The sequence below is a fragment of the Salvelinus namaycush genome, chromosome 35, assembly GCF_016432855.1.
Source record: "Salvelinus namaycush isolate Seneca chromosome 35, SaNama_1.0, whole genome shotgun sequence".
NCBI lineage: Eukaryota > Metazoa > Chordata > Actinopteri > Salmoniformes > Salmonidae > Salvelinus > Salvelinus namaycush.
Window position 1 is genome coordinate 33,406,310 of NC_052341.1, and position 21,375 is coordinate 33,427,684.

General features: G+C 40.6%; 1 protein-coding gene across 1 annotated transcript in view; it reads right to left on the reverse strand.

Moving 5' to 3' along the window:
- The window catches only part of skap1 (src kinase associated phosphoprotein 1), a 46,408-nt gene extending 25,819 nt beyond the window's left edge, over positions 1–20,589 (reverse strand). The window contains exons 1-4 of the mRNA XM_038974528.1: positions 20,550–20,589; positions 19,100–19,205; positions 17,065–17,090; positions 16,745–16,861 (exon numbers count right to left, since the gene is read on the reverse strand). Coding sequence (XP_038830456.1) covers positions 16,745–16,861; positions 17,065–17,090; positions 19,100–19,205; positions 20,550–20,589 — 289 coding nt within the window. The remainder of the gene's footprint in view (positions 1–16,744; positions 16,862–17,064; positions 17,091–19,099; positions 19,206–20,549) is intronic.
- Between the last annotated feature and the right edge of the window lie 786 nt (positions 20,590–21,375).

A 21,375-nucleotide genomic window follows, 5' to 3' on the forward strand; every position in this document is an offset into this window, starting at 1 on the left:
GTTTAAACCAGGGATGTGTTTCATACTGGATTTAAAATATATCGCAACGGTCGAGGAATTGGTCTTACAGCTTGAGGACAAAATTCACCAACAATTAAGGGGCTGGGGATTTAGAATGATTCTTGATTGGTCCAGGGTTCTATCACAGGGTAGCAGTGTAACCTTAAAGTTCACATACTGTACATTCAGAAATCCTACTCCCCTGACATATTTTTATCCCACCCCTCTGTATAACAAATTCCGATTGGTTGAGAGCAAGCAATACCTCGTCTTACGAAAATACTTATCAACAGCTATAGCAATGTATCTACTCTTGGTTTGAGCCAAAATGTGAAAATATTTATTAAAAACATGTATGATTCACACAAACCACAAATACAGAATCCAATTTGTTTCAATTGGAATGTTTCTTAAAACACAGACACATAAAGAAGAAATGAGATGATATTTTCCCTAAACTGAAGAGCACCATCTATTGAAGGCTTCTTCCAAATCCTAAATCCAAGATGGAAGCTGTTCTTCTATCAATCGTAAATTGCATTATTAATTATTCAGCGCTACGCATCTCCTTTATTTTAATTCTTTCCTGTCTAAATTAATGTCATTCATATAATTTATATTGTTATTAATTAAACAGATATACACCTACAAAAACCCCATGTTAACCCTTAAACCAAAGTGATATATGATGCATGTGAGCTGCCATAGCAGTGTCATGGCCACTCTCTCTCATTTGGTTATTCACCCTTCGTCTCAGCATGGTGTTACGAGCTCAGCAGTTGATCCAGCAAAAAATCTCTTGATTTATGTGATAATGACCAGAAGGAGTTAATGTATTCTCCCATTAAAATCCACTTTAGTTATGCTGCAAGTCAATCCGGGGCCGGCTAGAGAGTGAATCACAATGAAGGCAAATGGTAGGTGGGAGGACGAACACATTATATTATATCTATATTGCCATAACGCAACAAATATGTTATAAAAACAATAAATGGTGTAAAGAGGCTGTCCGTGATTTACATTGAGTAACATAATAATCTCAAGGTAGCCTGCCTGGTGTGCAGGGTGCTGCCCAGACTCAGTGTGTCAGCTCAATGTGAAACTACCCTGGGTAGGTGTCAACATAGCCTGGGTTAAATTACTCATCGTTACCTGGAGGGCCTTGCCATATACAGCTGCTAACCATCCTATCCAGGAGTGGACTTTCTCCTAATCAGTTTTAGGTGAGCCAAAATGGTTGTGTCCTGGAACTGTTCAAGCTGAGTCAGGTGGGTTAGTAGAGCAGGTGAATTGATGACACACCTCTTACCGGGAGAGGATTAGGATAGGAACCATACTGTTTCTCCTCAGTAGTCCTTGGATCCCTAGCACTAGCCTCTTCCCTCTGTCTTTTGCTGAGAAAGATACTGCGTTGAGTCGGAGTAGAGATAAAACAGGGCTAAGACCTGACCTCCGTGTGAACCCTGCTGATGAGGTGAACCAGAAGGCAGAGGGTGGCCCACCCAGGCCTGGGGGACGGAGTGAGAGGGAGGAATGCTGCTTTGGAAGACAGAGCGACAGTGTGACCCCCTCCGACACTGTCCTTAATTAGGAAAAAGGATCCACTCAGTGCACCCTCACCCTGCCCAGCACTCCATCTGCACACAGCCCAGGCTAAATGGAGACATTTCTCCTCATTACAGTAGGAGAGCCTCCTTCTTCCCTGTGTGTGCATCCCTCCACAAAGCCACTGTCAGGGGGAGGAGGAGAGACACAGAGGTTCTGAGGTTAAAGACCAAATGTCCTCCCTGCCCCCAACTCCAACCACTGATCTGATTAGGATTTTACTCATCGATACGCAGAGCATATAGAATCAATCTTGTAATGTACGCTTCTGAGCAAAAGCATACAGTAGAGGTAGAGGTCCATGTTTTATTTATGTAAATAGAATGTACAGTATGTTATGTATCGGTATTATGATAGCAACGAGAGGTCAAATATTAGCCTCTGTGTAGGCCAATGGCTATGAGGGGGAGCAGATCGCTTGCCTTTCTGTGCCTCCTATGCAGGATAAAAAATATTGTGTCAGTCCTGCCAGGCTCTGCTGCTTTCCCATTCCCTGTGCCAGTGTTCAGGGGCAGAGGGAGCAATCTTAAGTGACATCAGATTCCCCCTGGGCAGCCATAAGGAGTGACTACATCGCCCTAAATTCCCTCTCATAGATTTACAACCACTATTCAAATGCTTAACTGCAGATACAATTATCCTCTAATCACAGGGGATGGCTTTCAGCCGCCTCACTGACACTTGGAAAAACTACAGTCGGGATACAAATACCAACAATGGCGGAGCACGGCCCACAGGAAAGTTTGTCTATCTGTGATAAAACACTGAATACAACAGCAAACCAATGAGGGAGTTTTGGATGAAAATGTATAAATCTAGATCGGCATAGAGTGGGAATAATAACAAAAATAGGGATTCAGATGGCATACGTATTGGCAGTTGCCTCATTTACATCAGGAAGCAAAGTACAATTGTTTTGTGCTAACATTGTGGGAACTGAGAAGTAGCAGCAAAAAAAAATCTAAGTAAGCTAAACCTGGGATTAATGTATAATTGATCATCTAAAAAAGTACAATTAAAGCCATTTTGGATAAGAAAATAATTGCCTTACTAATTGTATGTTTTGATAGAGGCTATTGTAGAGAAATTGATTCAGTATAAAAGACATGCAATAGAACGTTTTTCTATGGAAATATAAAATAATATCTATTTTTTTGTTGTTTACATACAAATCTAAATGAAGATGTATCAGCCAGCCAATAAGGGGGGAAATGTCTAGAAAGTTAGAGTTTCCTTGATCATGTCATCTGTCTAACGAAAACATCAGTGATTCTTCAATTTGTGGAAAAATATTGATCATTATTAGCCATTCTAATGTACCAATACATTTTATTTGATGAGAAACAAGGGCTAAAACTGGTGGAAGATACTGTACCTTGTTCTACATAAAATAAATAGCAAATAAACAACCGTTTTTTTCACCAACATGGAAAGGATGATCTTCTATTTAGACCAACTTAGTAAAACCAATAGCATATTTCAAAACAAAAATGAATGGGCTATTATATTATATTGAATGTAACGCGTCAGTTTGTAAGTAGATTGTTGTAGTAGGCCAATACTGTATAAATTCAGAATGAGGGGATTTTTTAAAAGAAAATCAAAACCTGTCCGCTGTCAGAAATATGTAAATGATGGCCTACACAATCATTCTTACCGCATAGTTGAAATCAGAGCCATATATACTGCATATAGATTGCCTTCAGAAAACATTCACCCACTTGATTTTCCCCCACATTTTGTTGTGTTACAGCCTGAATTTAAAATGGATTAAATATAGATTGTTTTTGTCACTGGGACTACGCACAATACCTCATAATGTCAAAGTGGAATTGTGTTTTTGAAATGTTTACAAATGAAAAACTGAAATGTCTTGAGTCAATAAGTATTCAACCCCTTTGTTATGGCGATGCCTAAATAAGTTCAGGAGTAAACATGTGCTTAAAAAGTCACATAATAAGTTGCATGGACTCACTCTGTGTAATAATAGTGTTTAACATGATTTTTGAATGACTACCTCTTCCCTGTACCCCACATATACAATTAATCTGCAAGGTCCCTCAGTCGAGCAGGGAATTTCAAACATAGACTCAATCACAAAGACCAGTGAGGTTTTCCAGTTCCTCACAGGTTTTTTTAAAAGCAGACATTGAATATCCCTTTGAGCGTGGTGAAGTTATTAATTACACTTCGGATGGTGTATCAATACACCCAGTCACTACAAAGATACAGGCGTCCTTCCTAACTCAGTTGTTGGAGAAGAAGGAAACCGCTCAGGGATTTCACCATGAAGCCAATGGTGACTTTAAAACAGTTACAGAGTGTAATGGCTGTGATAGGAGAAAACTGAGGATGGATCAACAGCATTGTAGTTACTCCACAATACTGACCTAAATGACAGAGTGAAAAGAAGGAAGTCTGTACAGAATAAAATATACTGTATTATAATACTGCTGCCTTGCAGTTATGGTGGGTGATCAGTGACAGTTCAAAAATGCAATGCTTTAAGTACCCCCACCACCCACCCCAGAGGAAGTTGCCGCCACGTCATTTCCTTTCTTAGAGAGGAAATGCACAATTCGGTTCCACCTCCGAAGAATGACGAAGACTACTTATACATATTCACGTATAGGGTGTGGGAATTTCCACGTGGAGTTGATAAACATCAACAAATAGGGTACTGCCGGCTGTCAGTGTATCTAGCTAGCACGCTAACCTATATCTAGCTAGCTAATCTGTTGTTGCTGTTTTTTTAACTACACCGTATTCAAAAGATTAGCAAACTGGCTCTAAGGCTGGTTCTGGAGCTGGATTTGTCATAAGCATTGATTTAGGGAAAACTTCGCCACAGATGGAAACCACTTGCCTATCTTTGACGTCAGTATCTATTGTTATCTCCAAAGTTTTTACATCTTCCATAAATTGCGAATCCGCCATAGAAATAGTTAGAAAGTATAAGATGAGGCTCCGGTTATATGGATAACTATTGGAAGATAGCTGATATGGTTTTTCTATATTGTAATGGACACGATGCAACCTTTGATAGGTAAGCTATTGTCAGGTTTCGGCCTAGGTACAGCAAAGCCAAGTCATCCGCGCTCATGGTTCTCACAGGGGAAGTGAAAAGATATGAGCAAAGTCATTTTTTAGCCTGATCATGCATGCTGCAAATGACATGTAACTAACTATAAGTTCCTTGAATTTTCTTTTGCGGGTGCCTTTTCGTTATCTGGATAGACACTTGTGGTTTCTAGCTAACGCTACACCAATCAAAGCAGTACAACATGTAGTGACGCAAAACGTTAGTGGTCAAAACCAATCTTGGGGCGACGGGGGAGCAGCTTTGCAAAATGCTATCATATCATGCAATTATACAATTTATTTAAAATATATATATATATACAGAAAAAATATTTTGAAAATTGACAAATTGTATATATTTTTTAATTGCTCTATGGCTCAGGCGGCCAAGTGGACACAAGGCTGTTTGGCTCATCTCAGTCGTGAAGAGGAATAACTTTGCAGCTGTTTCTGATTAATAAACAATGCTTGTGGGTGGTAACATTCAAATAAAACCTAGCCCTGAAACGAAACGTAGGCTGAAAATATTTTTTACATCATAGGAAAAGACACCGCATTTACACACATTTGCATGAAGTGGGCAGTTCGGGATTTGTCACTTCAAGCCCAAATATATCATACTTTAACTAAAACGATGACTTATTGACTTAAATCGTTGCGCAACATCATGGTTAAGCTCTGGCCATCGGGCGTTTAATTGCTAACTAGGAATGTGAAAACAATCCATTCATTTCTATTTTCATGTTATTGCAAATGATTCATGCCACAATTAAAACTGCAAAGTAAAAATAGAAAATGGTTCAATTCAAATAGAAAATGGTAAACAGAAATGTTTTATAAAAATGGTAAAAGGAAAAAGAGAAATGGTAAACAAAAAATCGTAAATGCAATGTGCATAGGGAATTTGAAAGTGCCTGTTTTCCTTTTCCAACTACCCAATTAAGCATTTTCTCTTTCATTTTCCATTTTAATTTTCAAAGTGTATGCAAATTGCTTCTTGGAGGCATGAACCAAGAGAGCAATACCACACCGTCATGTAGTAGTACATCCCAGCCATGCCGGGCTTCTGTACATGGATTTTAAACTAGTGTAACCAACTCACAGGCTGTGAACCAACCCAACCCAGGTCTCTTACGAACCAGAAAAGCATAGACTAGAAGCTGAAGCTTAGCATTGATTCGGGGAGCGAATGCAACTCTTCAGATCGCAGGCAAGGTTAGGCCTTCATGTGTGGTAACTGAATCATCTCAGTTACAATTCACCATCTTTTGACCTCCTCTTCCTCACAGAGACCCATCTGAGCCACAGGACAAACAGTCTTCTGCACATCAGAAGAGCACATTAGTCCACTAAACCAAAACCTATAGCTAATGCACCTATTCAGGTAACTATTCAAGGTTACTCATCATGCGAACTACTAACCAGGAAGAAGTGGTTCGGTGACTACTCACAACCCACATGTGATGAATAATTTTGCCTTGTGTTGAGTAACTTTGGCTTAGCAGGCTAATATGTTCTTCTGGTTTACAAAACACCAGATTCAAACCCCGGTGGTTACACTAGTCTAAAATCAATCCACAGCCAGCGTGACATGTCTAGGATGTACAACCACATGGTGGTGCCGTGTTTCTCGTCTGGTTCACGCCTCCAGGAAATCATTTGCATACACTTTGAAAGTGAAAGTGAAAAGAGAGAGGTTGGAAAATGAAAACAGCCACTTTCCATTTCACTTTGCTCGTTGCATTTACGACGTTCTGTTAATCATCTGCCATTTTCTGTTTACCATGAACCGTTTTTCGATTTTCATTTTAACTTTGTAATTTCATTGTAGCATGAATCGTGTGCAGTTATATGAAAATATAAATGCATTTATAATGTTGTGCATTTCAATTGAGCATTTCAATTTTGCATTTTGGAACGGGCAATGATCACCCTCCCTATGTGTCTGATTATTTGTACATTGTCATTTTTTTATTGGTTATAGAATATCAATATTTCTTAGACACTTATATGGGCTTTACTGAATTAACAATAATAGCATTTGATTTTTAATCAATGTATCAACGTAGTAATATAATTGATCATTTATGAGAACAATAAACATACAACAAAAATAACCCGAATTTAAAATATCAGTGTCACTGAGGTAATTTAGTGCCAAAAGTCCAATAAAGTAATCTGCTGTTTGGATAGAATAAGCCTCGCTCTATGATTAGATTTAGCCCATTATTATTTGCATTGTGGTGTGCTTGCTGATGAGTGTTATTTAATCATTTTACTTGCTTTTTAAATCAATTTAACTTATGGATCAAAACTATATTAATATAATGTTGAGAGCTTCCCATGTTTGGAATACACTGCCATCAGACACACATAACTGCACCACCTATCACACTTTCACAAAAAAACATGAAGACATGGCTAAAGGCCAATCAGATTTGTGAACATAATCCCTAGTTGTGTATTGCCGCTTTCCATGTTGTCTGTAGCTTGTGAGGTGTGGAAACACTTTGTCGCTTTTATGGATTTTGTCTTGTTGCTTTTTGTGCTATGTTGCTCTGTCTGCATGCTGCGTCTTGCTTGTCGTATGTTGCTCTGCATGTGCTCACTGCTCAATGATTGTCTGTATTGTTATTGTAATTGTTTTTAAATAACCTGCCCAGGGACTGTGGTTTTACTGAAACGTTGATTAATGTGCTGTAAAGATACAAATAAACTGAAACTCAAATCTATCTACATAGGCCTATTATGTGGTGAATTCACATAAAGTGGTTTCAATCATTGATATACACATTTTCCATGAGCTGTTTATTCAGAGGGGAGAGGTTTATTGCTAACAATGTTTTTGTTTTCAGAAGAAAACAGACAGATCTGCATTAGGACAAACTCCCAAACTCAGGATTAATCCTCGCATGACTATTATCAGTCGAACAATCTAATCCGGCCGTAAGACGCTACAGAGGGTAGTGCGTACAGCCCAGTACATCACCGGGGCCAAGCTTCCTGCCATCCAGGACCTATATACTAGGTGGTGTCAGAGGAGGGCCCAAAAAATTGTAAAAGACTCCAGTCACCCAAGTCATAGACTGTTCTCTCTGCTACCCCACGGCAAGCGTTACCGGAGCGCCAAGTCTAAGTCCAAAAGGCTCCTTAATAGCTTCTACCCCCAAGCCATAAGACTGCTGAACAATTAATCAAATGGCCACCTGGACTATTTACATTGCCCCCCTTTGTTTTTACACTGCTGCTACTCGCTGTAGAAATTACCTCGACTAACCTGTACCCCTACACAATGACTCGGTACCGGTACCCCTGTATATAGCCTCGGTATTGTTATTTTATTGTGTTACTTTTTATTTAAAAAATGTACTTTAGTTTATTTAGTAAATATTTTCTTAATTCTATTTCTTCAACTACATTGATGGTTAAGGGCTTGTAACTAAGCATTTCACGGTAAAGGCTACACCTGTTGTATTCGGCAGATGTGACAAATAAAATTTGATTCGATTTTTTGACAACATTTTACTACTGTGTTTTTACAAGATTGAGTGTGTTATTTTCCACACAGAGTGATCCCACACTATTTCCCTGAGATAAGGCTAAGTTACAATACAGGCTACAATATATCGTTGGAGATCATTTCCATTGCAATCTGCTCACAAAGTACAGGCACATGGTTCCACACAGAGGCAACACTGTCACGCTGACACACACAGTGCGATTGGCTCTGCAGATGTATCCCTGATGAACAAGAGGGATGCATCGAATTCAGTGTCCTCAAATAACTCCACAAGGGCATGTTAATGACCTCAAAGTGCTACATTAAAGCCCCAATTAAACAAAAGAATCCCAGAGGCCTTGGAAGCTGTTGTGCCACTGTCTTTGCACAGGCCAACACATCTCTCTACTCTCCATTTATTACCCTAAGAAATCAGCGGGCCACCTGGGCTTGGCATCAAAACTTGATTCATCTCCAGAAATGGGTTCAAGTGGAGAGAAAAATCAAATTCTCATTTGCAAGACAGGAGGGGGGAGAGGCAAAGGAGTGACTGCAGGAGATACCTGGGAAGCCTAACCTCTGGGTGAACCTAGCGCATGTGATAGTTTTGCTATTTGTCTGTCTCATTGAAAGCTAAAGGGGATATTAGAACCACCCAGCCCGGGCTTCCCACTCTGCATGCTGTCTATGTAGACCAGGGGTGTCAAACATACAGCCCGCGGGCCGGATCTAGCCCATGATGGGGTCCAGTCCAGCCCACGGGGGTTTGAGTAAAAAAAAAAATATATATATATTTTTTAAATAAACTCAATTTACTTTTAAATGACTAAAACCAAATCGAAACTGTGCAGAAATTATAATGGACCTACATTCATACCGTATTTTACTGTGTCCAACTCGCAAAAAAATCACCAAACAATCAGGGAGCAAAAAACATTTCCAAAACAATGTATAGAGAACAATTTATTCCAATTTTTGACGGCGAGGAAATATAAGACATTTTCAGTGCTGTCCTCTGGACCTCGTCGAATATCGAATGCGGCCCCCAGGGCAAAATGTGTTCGACACCCCTAATGTCGACTGTTACACGTTGACATTCTCACAGCCATGTTTCCTCTGTGTGTTTTACCAAAGACTTACACCAGAAAAACAATTAAACAAAGGAAATGAAGGAGAAAGCTGAAACAAAATAGCTTTTTACAGAAGCTGCCAGAAAACAACATGGCAGAGCTTGTAGTGGGGGCCAGGAGACAAGAGTGATGAATGCCCCTCAGTTAAAGACATCCAAATCCCCCCCTTCAAGCAGTCCTCTCCTCTTGCCAGGCAGTATGAGAGAGTGTTGGAGATGAATAGTCTAAACAGGGAGAGAGGGCGCAGAAGGAGAGCGAGGGGGAGAAAAGGAGCAGGGAGAGAAAGGAAAAACTATCAGCATCTGCAGCAGCACAGGGGAATAGCGTGAACTTTTGAACCCTGATGCCAGTCTTGTAATGTGTCTCTTGACTACAGCAGAGGGGAAGAGCGAGGGAAAAGGAGAGAGTGAAGGAGAAAGGAAAAAAAGAACATGGTCAATCATATGTTCTGTGCATCCTGCAAATGAGTAGCACGAGTGGCTTGAAATCTGTGCACCAATGAACACTGGAAAAGGAATCTCCCAGCAGCTCTGTTTTCTGAAGGGTGGGTATTCCCAAGTCAAAAGAAATGTAGAGCTGTGGAGTTACTATGGGCAGCCAGGTCAATATTCTAGAGAAGGTTACTGGGTTCTGACAGGTCACAGATTGACCAGCCAAGAGGCCAAGGGTCAGAAGTTCACTGAGTGGATAGACAACATGACCACTCACAGGGAGAGCCAGGTCTGCTTCTCACAGAAGTTATAAGTACTGTAGCTGAGTCAGCAAAGTACCAGCGAAAATAAAGATCATCTGTATCTGAGGTATTTTTGTATTTGTATTTATTAGGGATCCCCATTAGCTGCTGCCAAGGCAGCGGCTACTCTTTCTGGGGTCCAAACACATTAAGGCACTTACATTACACATGTACAAAAATATAAAACAGTACATCATATAACATTATTAGACCACTACATAGCTACAATACAAAATGTATAATACCACCATACAACAGTATTACAATGCACGTGTGTAGAGTGCATGTGCTAGCGTATGTGTGCGTATGCGTGTGTCTGTACCTGTGTGTGTGTGTCTCTTCACAGTCCCCGCTGTTCCATAAGGTGTATTTTTATCTGTTTTTGAAATCTGATTCTACTGCTTGCACCAGTCACCTAATGTGGAATAGAGTTCCATGTAGTTATGGCTCTATGTAGTACTGGGCGCCTCCCATAGTCTGTTCTGGACTTGGGGATAGTGAAGAGACCTCTGGTGGCATGTCTTGTGGGGTATGCATGGGTATCCGAGCTGTGTGCTAGTAGTTTAAACAGACAGCTCGTGCATTCAGCTTGTCAGCTTACAAAAACAAGTAGTGATGAAGTCAATCTCTCATCCACTTTGAGCCATGAGAGATTGACATGCATATCATTAATGTTAGCTCCCTGTGTACATTTGTTCTGAGTCAATTGTCATTCTCCTAAATCCCTCTTTGTGGCACCTTACCACACGACTGAACAGTAATCCAGGTGCGACAAAACTAGGGCCTGTAGGACCTGCCATGTTGATAGTGTTGTTACAGTAAGTAGGCAGAGCAGCGCTTTATGGAGAAACTTCTCCCCATCTTAGCTACTGTTGTATCAATATGTTTTGACCATGAGAGTTTACAATCCAGGGTTACTCCAAGCAGTTTAGTCACCTCAACTTGCTCAATTTCCACATTATTCATTACAATATTTAGTTGAGGTTTAGGGTTTAGTGAATGGTTTGTCCCAAATACAATGCTTTTGGTTTTTGAAATATTTAGGACTAACTTATTCCTTGCCACCCAGTCTGAAACTAACTGCAGCTCTTTGTTAAGTGTTGCAGTCATTTCAGCCGCTGTAGTCGTTGACGTGTATAGAGTTGAGTCATTACTCAAAGCCAGTGGCATGTTGTTAGTAAAGATTGAAAAAAGTTAGGTGGCCTAGACATCTGCCATGGGGAATTCCTGATTCTACCAGGATTATGTTGGAGAGGCTTCCAATAAAGAACATCCTCTGTGTTCTGTTAGACAGGTAACTATTTATCCACAATATAGCAGGGGGTGTAAAGCCATAACACATCCGTTTTTCCAACAGCAGACTATGAACAATAATGTCAAAAGCTACACTGAAGTCTAACAAAACAGCCCCCACAATCTTTTTATCATCAATTTCTCTCAGCCAATCATCAGTAATTTGTGTAAGTGCTGTGCTTGTTGAATGTACTTCCCTATAAGCATGCTGAAAGTCTGTTGTCAATTTGTTTACTGTAGAATAGCATTGTATCTGGTCAAGCACCATTTTCCCCAAAAATTTACTAAGGGTTGGTAACAGGCTATTTGAGCCAGTAAAGGGGGCTTTACTATTCTTAGGTAGCGGAATGACTTTTGTTTCCCTCCAGGCCAGAGGGCACACACTTTCTAGTAGGCTTAAATTAAAGATATGGCAAATAGGAGTGGCAATATCATCTGCTATTATCCTCAGTAATTTTCCATCCAAGTTGAGGTTTAACAGCTTCCTCCACTAAAACCACTTACTATACAGAGGCCATTCAAGGTCGAGCCACAACCCCACAAATCTCTTTATTTATTTAGTCCTGCGTTATCTTTGACTGGGGCAGGTGCATCTTTAGATACTGTATACTACCCACTAACCTTTTTCCTCTATGCAATTTTGTTCTCGATAGCATAGTTATAACTGATAGCATAATATAATTGAAAGCAAACTCTTTCCGAACTAAATTATACCAATCAAAACACAAAAATGTTACGTTAGCACACTCTTTGGCAATTCAAATTCTAGATTTACATTATATTGACCCAATGTAAGAAAAAATGTATACTATTTATCTGAAATTACTATTTCAAATTCAAAATGTTTATCTTGGCCTTTTTCTTATTGGCCGTAATTGATGCAGGAAATAGTGTTGGCACTGTCAGAGCTGGAGCCTGCTGCCCATTGTCTCCGATATCTATCAGTCAGCAGACACAAGGGCCCAGGCTACCTGCATTCTCTGATACCACACAGTAGCTCTGCCTACCCCTGCTTCTAACGAACAGACCTTTCTCACCACTCAGACACACCTGAACAAATATAGGAGATAACAATATATGAGCACAATCATTATGACTACAAAAATGTTGCGGAAGCAGAGATACAGTATCAAAACCCAATCTCCTCTGGCCGCTCCTGATACAATGGTCTGATGCAAATACTTTCATCGCCTCGGCTGCCAACCAATATCACTATACTTCTTTTAAGACAGATCGTAAACTTGACCCTGCAAAATGGCATGCCAAGACTCATAGTACTTTGACCCCCATCTCCTACTTCCCTCCCTCCGCTTCCCAAGTCCTCCTCACACTGGAGGAGTGCTGGGTGGTGATGGGGGCTGTTGTCAACCGGGCTGGGGTGAGACTGCAGGCACGGTCAGGTCAACTGTGTGGTCGGCGGGTGAAACGCAGTTCAAATTACCATGCAGACACGGAGGCAAACAATAGAGGGTCCATCTGTTCCTGTCAGCCATTACAAATCTGGTGTCAGCCAGTCCACTGGAGACAACAGGCCAGGCCATTTAGTGAAACAACACTGGGCGCTGTGTCGGTGACTACATCGAATGCACTTATTCAACACTCAGGTTAGGGAGCAGAGAAATAGAGGCAGTCAAATTCCCATGTCAAATACATACTGAGTGTCAACATCCATTTTCCTATACTTACTTCCTGCAGTTCTTTCAATCCCTTGTAAACTCAGCAACAAAAAAAAGTCCTCTCACTGTCAACTGCTTTTATTTTCAGCAAACTTAACTTAACATAACAAGATTCAACAACTGAGACATAAACTGAACAAGTTCCACAGACATGTGACTAACAGAAATGGAATAAAGTGTCCCTGAACAAAGGGGGGGGTCAAAATCAAAAGTAACAGTCAGTATCTGGTCTGGTCTTCCCTGTAACGCACAGCGTTGAGATTGCCTGCAATGACAACAACCTCAGTCCGATGATGCTGTGACACACCGCCCCAGACCATGACGGACCCTCCACCTCCAAATCGATCCCGCTCCAGAGTACAGGCCTCGGTATAACGCTCATTCCTTCGACGATAACCGCAAATCCGACGCAAAACCGCGACTCGTCAGTGAAGAGCACTTTTTGCCAGTCCTGTCTGGTCCAGCGACAGTGGGTTTATGCCCATAGATGACGTTGTTGCCGGTGATGTCTGGTGAGGACCTGCCTTACAACAGGCCTACAAGCCCTCAGTCCAGCCTCTCTCAGCCTATTGCGGACAGTCTGAGCACTGATGGAGGGATTGTGCGTTCCTGGTGTAACTCGGACAGTTGTTGTTGCCATCCTGTACCTGTCCCGCAGGTGTGATGTTCGGATGTACCGATCCTGTGCAGGTGATGTTACACGTGGTCTGCCACTGCGAGGACGATCAGCTGTCCGTCCTGTCTCCCTGTAGCGCTGTCTTAAAAGTCTCACTGTACGGACAATGCAATTTATTGCCCTGACCACATCTGCAGTCCTCATGCCTCCTTGCAGCATGCCGAACGCATGTTCATGCAGATGAGCAGGGACCCTGGGCATCTTTCTTTTGTGTTTTTCAGAGTCAGTAGAAAGGCCTCTTTAGTGTCCTAAGTTTTCATAACTGTGACCTTAATTGCCTACCGTCTGTAAGCTGTTAGTGTCTTAACGACCGTTCCACAGGTGCATGTTCATTAATTGTTTATGGTTCATTGAACAAGCATGGGAAAAAGTGTTTAAACCCTTTACAATGAAGATCTGTGAAGTTATTTGGATTTTTACGAATTATCTTTGAAAGACAGGGTCCTGAAAAAGGGACGTTTCTTTTTTTGCTAGGTTATCTTTAGAAATTCTATTGTTTATTATTCTCATAAGGCTAAATACATTCAAACAATTTGGGATTTTTACTGAGTTGAGAAAAAAGAAGAAACCCGCACACCGCTCTTGCTAGTATCACTGCTCTTTATTAAGCTTTACATATCGGCCTCAAGGCCATAGACATTGCTCCACCCACATCCGTTCAATGCATTGAACGGATGTGGGTGGAGCAATGCCTACATTAGGGTGCAAATTAAAAACACTCACAAGAGCTCTGACGAAGGGATTGAGGCCGATACGTAAAGCTTAACAAAGAGCAGTGATACAAGCAAGAGCAGTGTGTGGGTTTCTTCTTTTTTCTCATCTTATTCAACTGTTACCATGCACCTGCAACAAAGATAGCTCAGACGTGCGATTGCCTTTAGGATTTTTACTGAGTTAAAAGTTGACCTCATATAGGCCTTTGTGGTTTGGGTCACTGGAAGGGCCGTGCTACTAAAATCAGTGACGCATATCCAGTGTCGGGGAATCTACTCTGAAAGTATATTTTACGAAACGACCAATTATTTCACACCGAAAGAAGTTAAGATACACTAAAGCTGAAAAATACAGTTTACTGAACTAAAGCTACTTTAAAGAAGTAGTTCACTACATCCATACCACTTCGTGAAAAGTTATCCTATGGAAATCTGAAATGTCATAGACCATGAATTGAAAGAACTGCAAGAAATTTGGGGTCATATGTTAAGAGAATCATATGTTAAGAGATTGTGTAACTTAGCCTATTAAACACTAAAACAATGTTTCAAGTGAGAATTAGGCAGGTCTGACGCCGAAAAAGAAAGGAAGTGATTGCCTACATCACCCATGTTTTTTTTGTTGCTAAAAAAGTTGTGTTGTTCCAATAGTTAGCTAAACACACGTACATGGCAACAAAAAAAGTAATTAACTACTGAAAACACTACCCAGGTGTGAATTTAGTTGAACTACCACCAAGCTACTGCGTTAAATTACTAATTGAACTACATGTAGTTCACTACACTCCAACACCCGCATATCCAGCTTCTGTAATTAAACCATGAATAAATGTTCTTTCTAAAATGTCATTGATTCCATTGGCTCATTATTTCATTATTTTCACACACACCCTCTTCCTTTGAAATGCACCGCTCTGCAAAGCGAGTAAAGCCAGAGACAGTGAACTATGAACTCCAACTGCCCTGGAGGAAAAGACACAGGCCTGTATAACCTAAATTCACAAAGTAGACAAGTTATACGTAGGAAGTTACAGAAACGGATGCCCATCATCTATGTCATGGCATAACACCCACTGAGTGCATGGGGCACCCAAGGATCTGAGTCACTGTGTGAGTCACTGTGCCACTTCTGAATAACCAGTCAAGTACTACCATGTCTCATATAACTAAAGATAGAGAGACAGAGAGAGAGACAGATAGAGAAACAGAGAGAGAGAAAGGAAGATGGAGAGCAAGACTGACAAAGGGAAGAGAGATGGAACACACATGGCTTCTCAGCTACAGTGTTGTATTTCAAACTGAGTTGGGAATGGAGAGCAGGGTAAGGGTTAATCAATCACCTCATGCTACAGAGCGCACTTCGTGTGGGCTGATCTTAGAGAAACTGACTTAACACCTCTGCCTCCCCCGGTACACACGGATGGATACACTGAGGGCTCCAGACTACTCTCACCACTGAGAGCTCTTGGTCACCTATCAGTTCTGTGTGAACAATCCCCACACCCTTAGTATTACCACCAACACCCCATTCGTGCAGCAGAGCCAACCACTAGGAGGCATGTTGTTACTTGACACCCATTTTATGTCCTGACAGAATTTAGGTAAAGTGCACAGGAAGAGTCCCTATGTTTTATTTTATTTAACTTTATGTTCCCCTTACAAATGGCAAATATAATGTAGCAAACACCCTCTTGACATGCCCAATGCAGCTGTTTTTATCTCAATATCAAATAATTTGTGGGTAACAATTATGTACCTTGCTGTAATATTTTCCCTTTAGAATTGTCAAAAAGAAACAAAAATAGATTTTCTGCAAAAATCTATTTCTCAAGCAAGATTGTTGCTAGGACTGTCTGGGAGTGGTCTGAGTGAGGGACCTAATAGGATGGATAAGTAAACTGAAAACTAGCTGATGTTGGCAGAGAGGTTTGAAAATCTCTTTGTTATTGGTCTATTAACTTATACCGCCTGGTGATGTCTCCAGGCAAGCCAAAACTCCACCCATGCAAAACCTGCTGATTGGAAGGTCCTGTGTAAATTGCATTTTCAACCAGCAACTATCAGGAAATAAGTCTAATCACATTGTTTCACACTTGTACAGTGTTAGTTTCATCAGCTGTTGTACAAAATGATTCGAAACACAGGAAAACAGAATTTTGACTGCACTGGGCCTTAAACACATATGCACGTTGCATTGAAACACACACACACACACGCACGCACGCACGCACGCACGCACGCACGCACGCACGCACGCACGCACACACACACACACACACACACACACACACACACACACACACACACACACACACACACAAACCAAGCCTTTACTCACACTCAGGAGAGCCCTCGTCCTGGTAGTCAGAGGCAACAGAAAGGTCGTCTGAGGGGGCCGAGCGGCCCAGACTTGAGCTCTGGTTGTCATCTGAACTGTCCTCCTGTCTGGACTCAGCTAGAAAGGCACCAACACAATATCAGGGTCAGGAAGGCAGTGGGACAACTTTCAAAAGCAAACAGGAAATGCCCTAATATTATGTAGTGTTGTGTTGTCTCTCTTGTTGTAATGTGTGTTTTGTCCTATATTTATATTGTATTTATTTTTTATTTTTAATCCCAGGACCCCGTCCCTGCAGGAGGCCTTTTGCAGTCACTTACATCTGAAAGGAAACTCCTGAGGATTTCTGCAAAATAAAAGTTGGACATTAGTTAAATTTAGACTGCAAATTAATTATAACACAAATAGGTTGTAAGGTTTTTGGGGTGTTTATAGCTCTTTAAATTGCTTCAAACACCCTACTTTGGCTTCCTGCTTCACAGACCACAAGACAACCTCTTGCAACGTGCAACGTGCACAGAGTAGAGCGTCAAAGGCTTAGTTTCTGGTGCAGATATCTCAGATTGCAGTTATCTATTAATTTCACCTCGTGCTTGCTTTCACACATTTTTGTTTCACAAACCACATTTCCATCCAGAGTTTTTATGCGAGTAAAGTCATACTGTATAATAAAAAAATCACAAAGGTTGTGATGGAAATTTAGGTACAATTTTATAAACGCGGACAAGTCATTTGTTCGTTTGTCATGGTGGGATCTTTAAGTGTCGGTAAAAATGAATTATGCGAGAAATGGCAGTGGAAGACTTTATGCGCAAATATTGATGTAATAACCATCATATCGAAGTAAACTTGGAGTCACGAGATGATATGGTGTGTGGTCCTCCCACTACGACTCAAGAAACCATGCAGTTTAATAGGCTAAAGATGAAATAACTTATAATGAACTTTACACAGTGATCTTGATGCACCTTTCCAATAAATACAGTGGGTCTGATTCTGGTGACATGATGATCGATGCTTGACTGCCGTTTGAAAAATATATATATTCTCTCTCTTATCCATAATAATCTCATCATATAGACTGTATTGAGTAGGGTGCAATTGCAGCCTGCAATTCGGGGTGTTCCTGCATGTGGGCATTCCTGCATCTGCAGGAACCACTCTTTATTCTTCTGTTGGTCAATTTAATTTAGGACTCCAGCACAGAAAGTGGTGTTAATGCACAATAACGTTGGATGCCAGCCGCCGATAAAACTGACAGAAGAAGGGGCGACAACGGTAGCTAGCTAGCCTTACACCGGTAGACAGTGTCCTTCGCCCCTGCCTGTCGGCCACTGTTTTCCCGTATTTCTGTTAATGGCGGCAAAGGGCAGGTGTTCGGGAGGCGGGAGCGAAGGACACTGTTTGCTAGCTTAGCCAGCTAGGCCTAAGGAGGACTCTGGTACACAGCATGCGGGAGGTGGGGGCGACACCATGTGCTAACTAACTAGCAAGCTAGCTAGTACACAGTGTCACCCTAGCCTTCTGTCTGCTGTGCTAGTGGGTACAACCGGTAGACAGTGTCCTTCGCCCCTGCCTGTCGGGCACTGTTTTCCCTCAGTTCTGAGGTGAGGGCAGTGGGAGCGAAGGACACTGTCTACCAGCTCCCACTAGATAGCAAGGAAGACTGGTAGGCGGGGGCAAAAAAACTCAGTTAATAATTTTATTTCCCTTTTGACCCACATAAAAAAATGTTGTGCAGGAACCAATGGGGTGCTCAAGGGGGGGGGACGTTCATGCAGGAACCAATGAGATAACTCGAAGGGGAACGTTCCTGCAGATGCAGGAATGCCCACATGCAGGAATGCCCCGAATTGTGGACTGCAGGTGCACACTATTGACGGTATCTGCAAGCTGTTGGCTAGAGCACACGTGCCAAAACCAGAGTATACAGAGTAGATTCGCTATTTAACGCAACAGTTTCTGTGACAAAACTATCGTTAGATTTGAAAATGCGATGGAAACACATTGAACTTTAGATTTGTATTCGGTACAAGAAAACTTAAGCTAAAAAGTACATTTTGTGTGCACTACATAATCACAAATTGATTTTTATCCTCAACAAGTCCGTTTAGTGGAAACACACCACTGGTTGGAAAATGTGGATATTTTCTTTCTACAGATTTTAGAATATTCATATGAAAATATGTCGCCAATTGGATGGTAACCTAGCTACAAACAAGACTCTAAAATCTATATTTTCTATCATCCAAAAATCCTCAGGAAATGTGAACATCTAATGTAAGATTTAAGTGACACAAGTTTCTTATTGGGAGATAAAGGGGGCCAATTGGGAGGAACAGCACTTCCACGTACCTGGAGTGGACCACCCTGAAGTTATTAAGTAGGACGTCCCGTGTTTCTCTGGCATGTTTACTGAGGTTCTCGTCCTGTAGGATGTCTGATACAAAGAGCTCACAGTCTGAAAGACAAGTCAGGCAAGTCACACATTTAATAAGAGGAGGAAAGATGTTTTACCTGTACATCACAATCCTGAAAAGACATGATATAAAAGACATTTATATCATTTATATCAAAGACATTTAATCACAAACTGTATGCCAAGTCACGAGCATATCAGAAATAATGTTATCTTTCATGTTCAGACAGGAAAAACAAGTTGAACTTCAGATTTCTTTTTGTAATATTACATAAAGAGGTTAACATATGCAAATGTTGGTCAGAGGGCCAAGTCTGGTTGCTCTGGTTGCTAGTACATGCAAATATGACAAATGCCAGTATTCCTGTTTGGGAACATTGACAGTTGTCACTACAGGGTGAATCAGATTGAAATCTATGATGGATAACCATAAGGAACTTGCAACATTCTTTTGTCATAAAGACCATAGAATGGGAAATACAGTAAGGCACACGTATAGTAGTTCACAGCGCCACTGTAGATAATAGTGTAATATAAATCCAGACAGTTTGATGAGTTTTAACACAGATTACTGAATTCTGCAGCACATCATAATGTTAACAGGCATTGTTTTAACAATTCAAAACACAACAGCAATGTTATACAAGTGGTGTAAAGTACTTAAGTAAAAATACTTTTAAGTACTACTTAAGTCGTTTTTTGGGGTATCTGTACTTTACTTTACTATTTATATTTTTGACAACTTTTCGTTTTACCCCACTACATTCCTAAAGAAAGTAATGTACTTTTTACTCCTTACATTTTCCCTGACACCCAAAAGTACTCGTTACATTTTGAATGCTTAGCAGGACAGGAAAATTGTCTAATTCACACACTTATCAAGGGAACATCCCTGGTCATCCCTACTGCCTCTGATCTGGCCGACTCACTAAACACAAATACTTAGTTTGTAAATTATGTCAGTGTGACCCTGGCTATCCGTACATTTTAAGAACAAGAAAATCGTGTCGTCCGGTTTGCTTAATATAAGACATTTTAAATGATTTATACTTGTACTTTTGATACTTATGTATATTTAAAACCAAATACTTTTAGACTTTTACTCAAGTAGTATTTTGCTGGGTGACTTTTACTTTTACATTTTCTTTTAAGGTATCTTTACTTTTACTCAAGTATGAAAGTTGGGTACTTTTTCCACCACTGCTCTTATGAACAATGTTTCTAGTTATACGTAAGAATGTCAAAGATTTCGAAAAGCTCACTAAGTATATGATTGAGTACTACATCTTTATGACAATAATAGTACATTACATCACACTGCTAAAAATAAACAGACAATATATACTGTATATATATATATATATATATTTATATATAAAACATTACCCTCCAAAAGCCTCCTAATGTCATCAGAGACTGTCCCCATCCTTCTCTCAAAGTTCCAGAAGAATTTTCAGACAATTTTAATTTTGATACGGTAAATCAGAACTATACTTTGGTGAAAGGTTATAGTATCTGTGTAGACCTGACCCCTGTCACACTGTAACACCTCACTGCTTGAAATGAAAGCCTGTGAATACTCACACACTACATTCATACACTCACATAGCACCTGTACCCTACTATTCTCAAACCCAAACTATTTCCGTGTGTGCATCTAATGCAAAGCCATATTTACAAAAAGGGGGCGGAGCATGAGGTGACTAAAAGCTTCCTTTGAACTGTGTTCTTCAGTTGTTATATCAAATGTCACATCAGCTTATTCAAAGTCCCTGGCTGTATGCATCCAACCTCAAGTATGTCTATTAGAGTCCAGTTAATATGGTGATACCGGGTAGCATGGGTGGAAGAATCTGGTTTAGCCAACTCCTTTGTTATTGTCATCGATACACCTTGTTTTCTGGACCACAATAAAGGACTTGGCTAAAAGAGAAAGACTGTCACTCAGGCTATAGATAACTGGTGATGTTTTGGTAACAGTTGACTCTATTTAATTGCTCAGGTCTACTCTTTAGCTAACTGAGATTAATGCATGCTCATAACATGAGTAAAATACGTGGATAATAAATTATACACTCTTGACAGCCACTTGCAGAGATTATTTTCACAGAGTAAATAGGCTACCCTACATCAAATGTAGAAATATGTCTCTATGTTTCCGATGGAATGTCTTATCCAACATTGTTAAGGCCTGCTATAGGCCTGCTGAGTG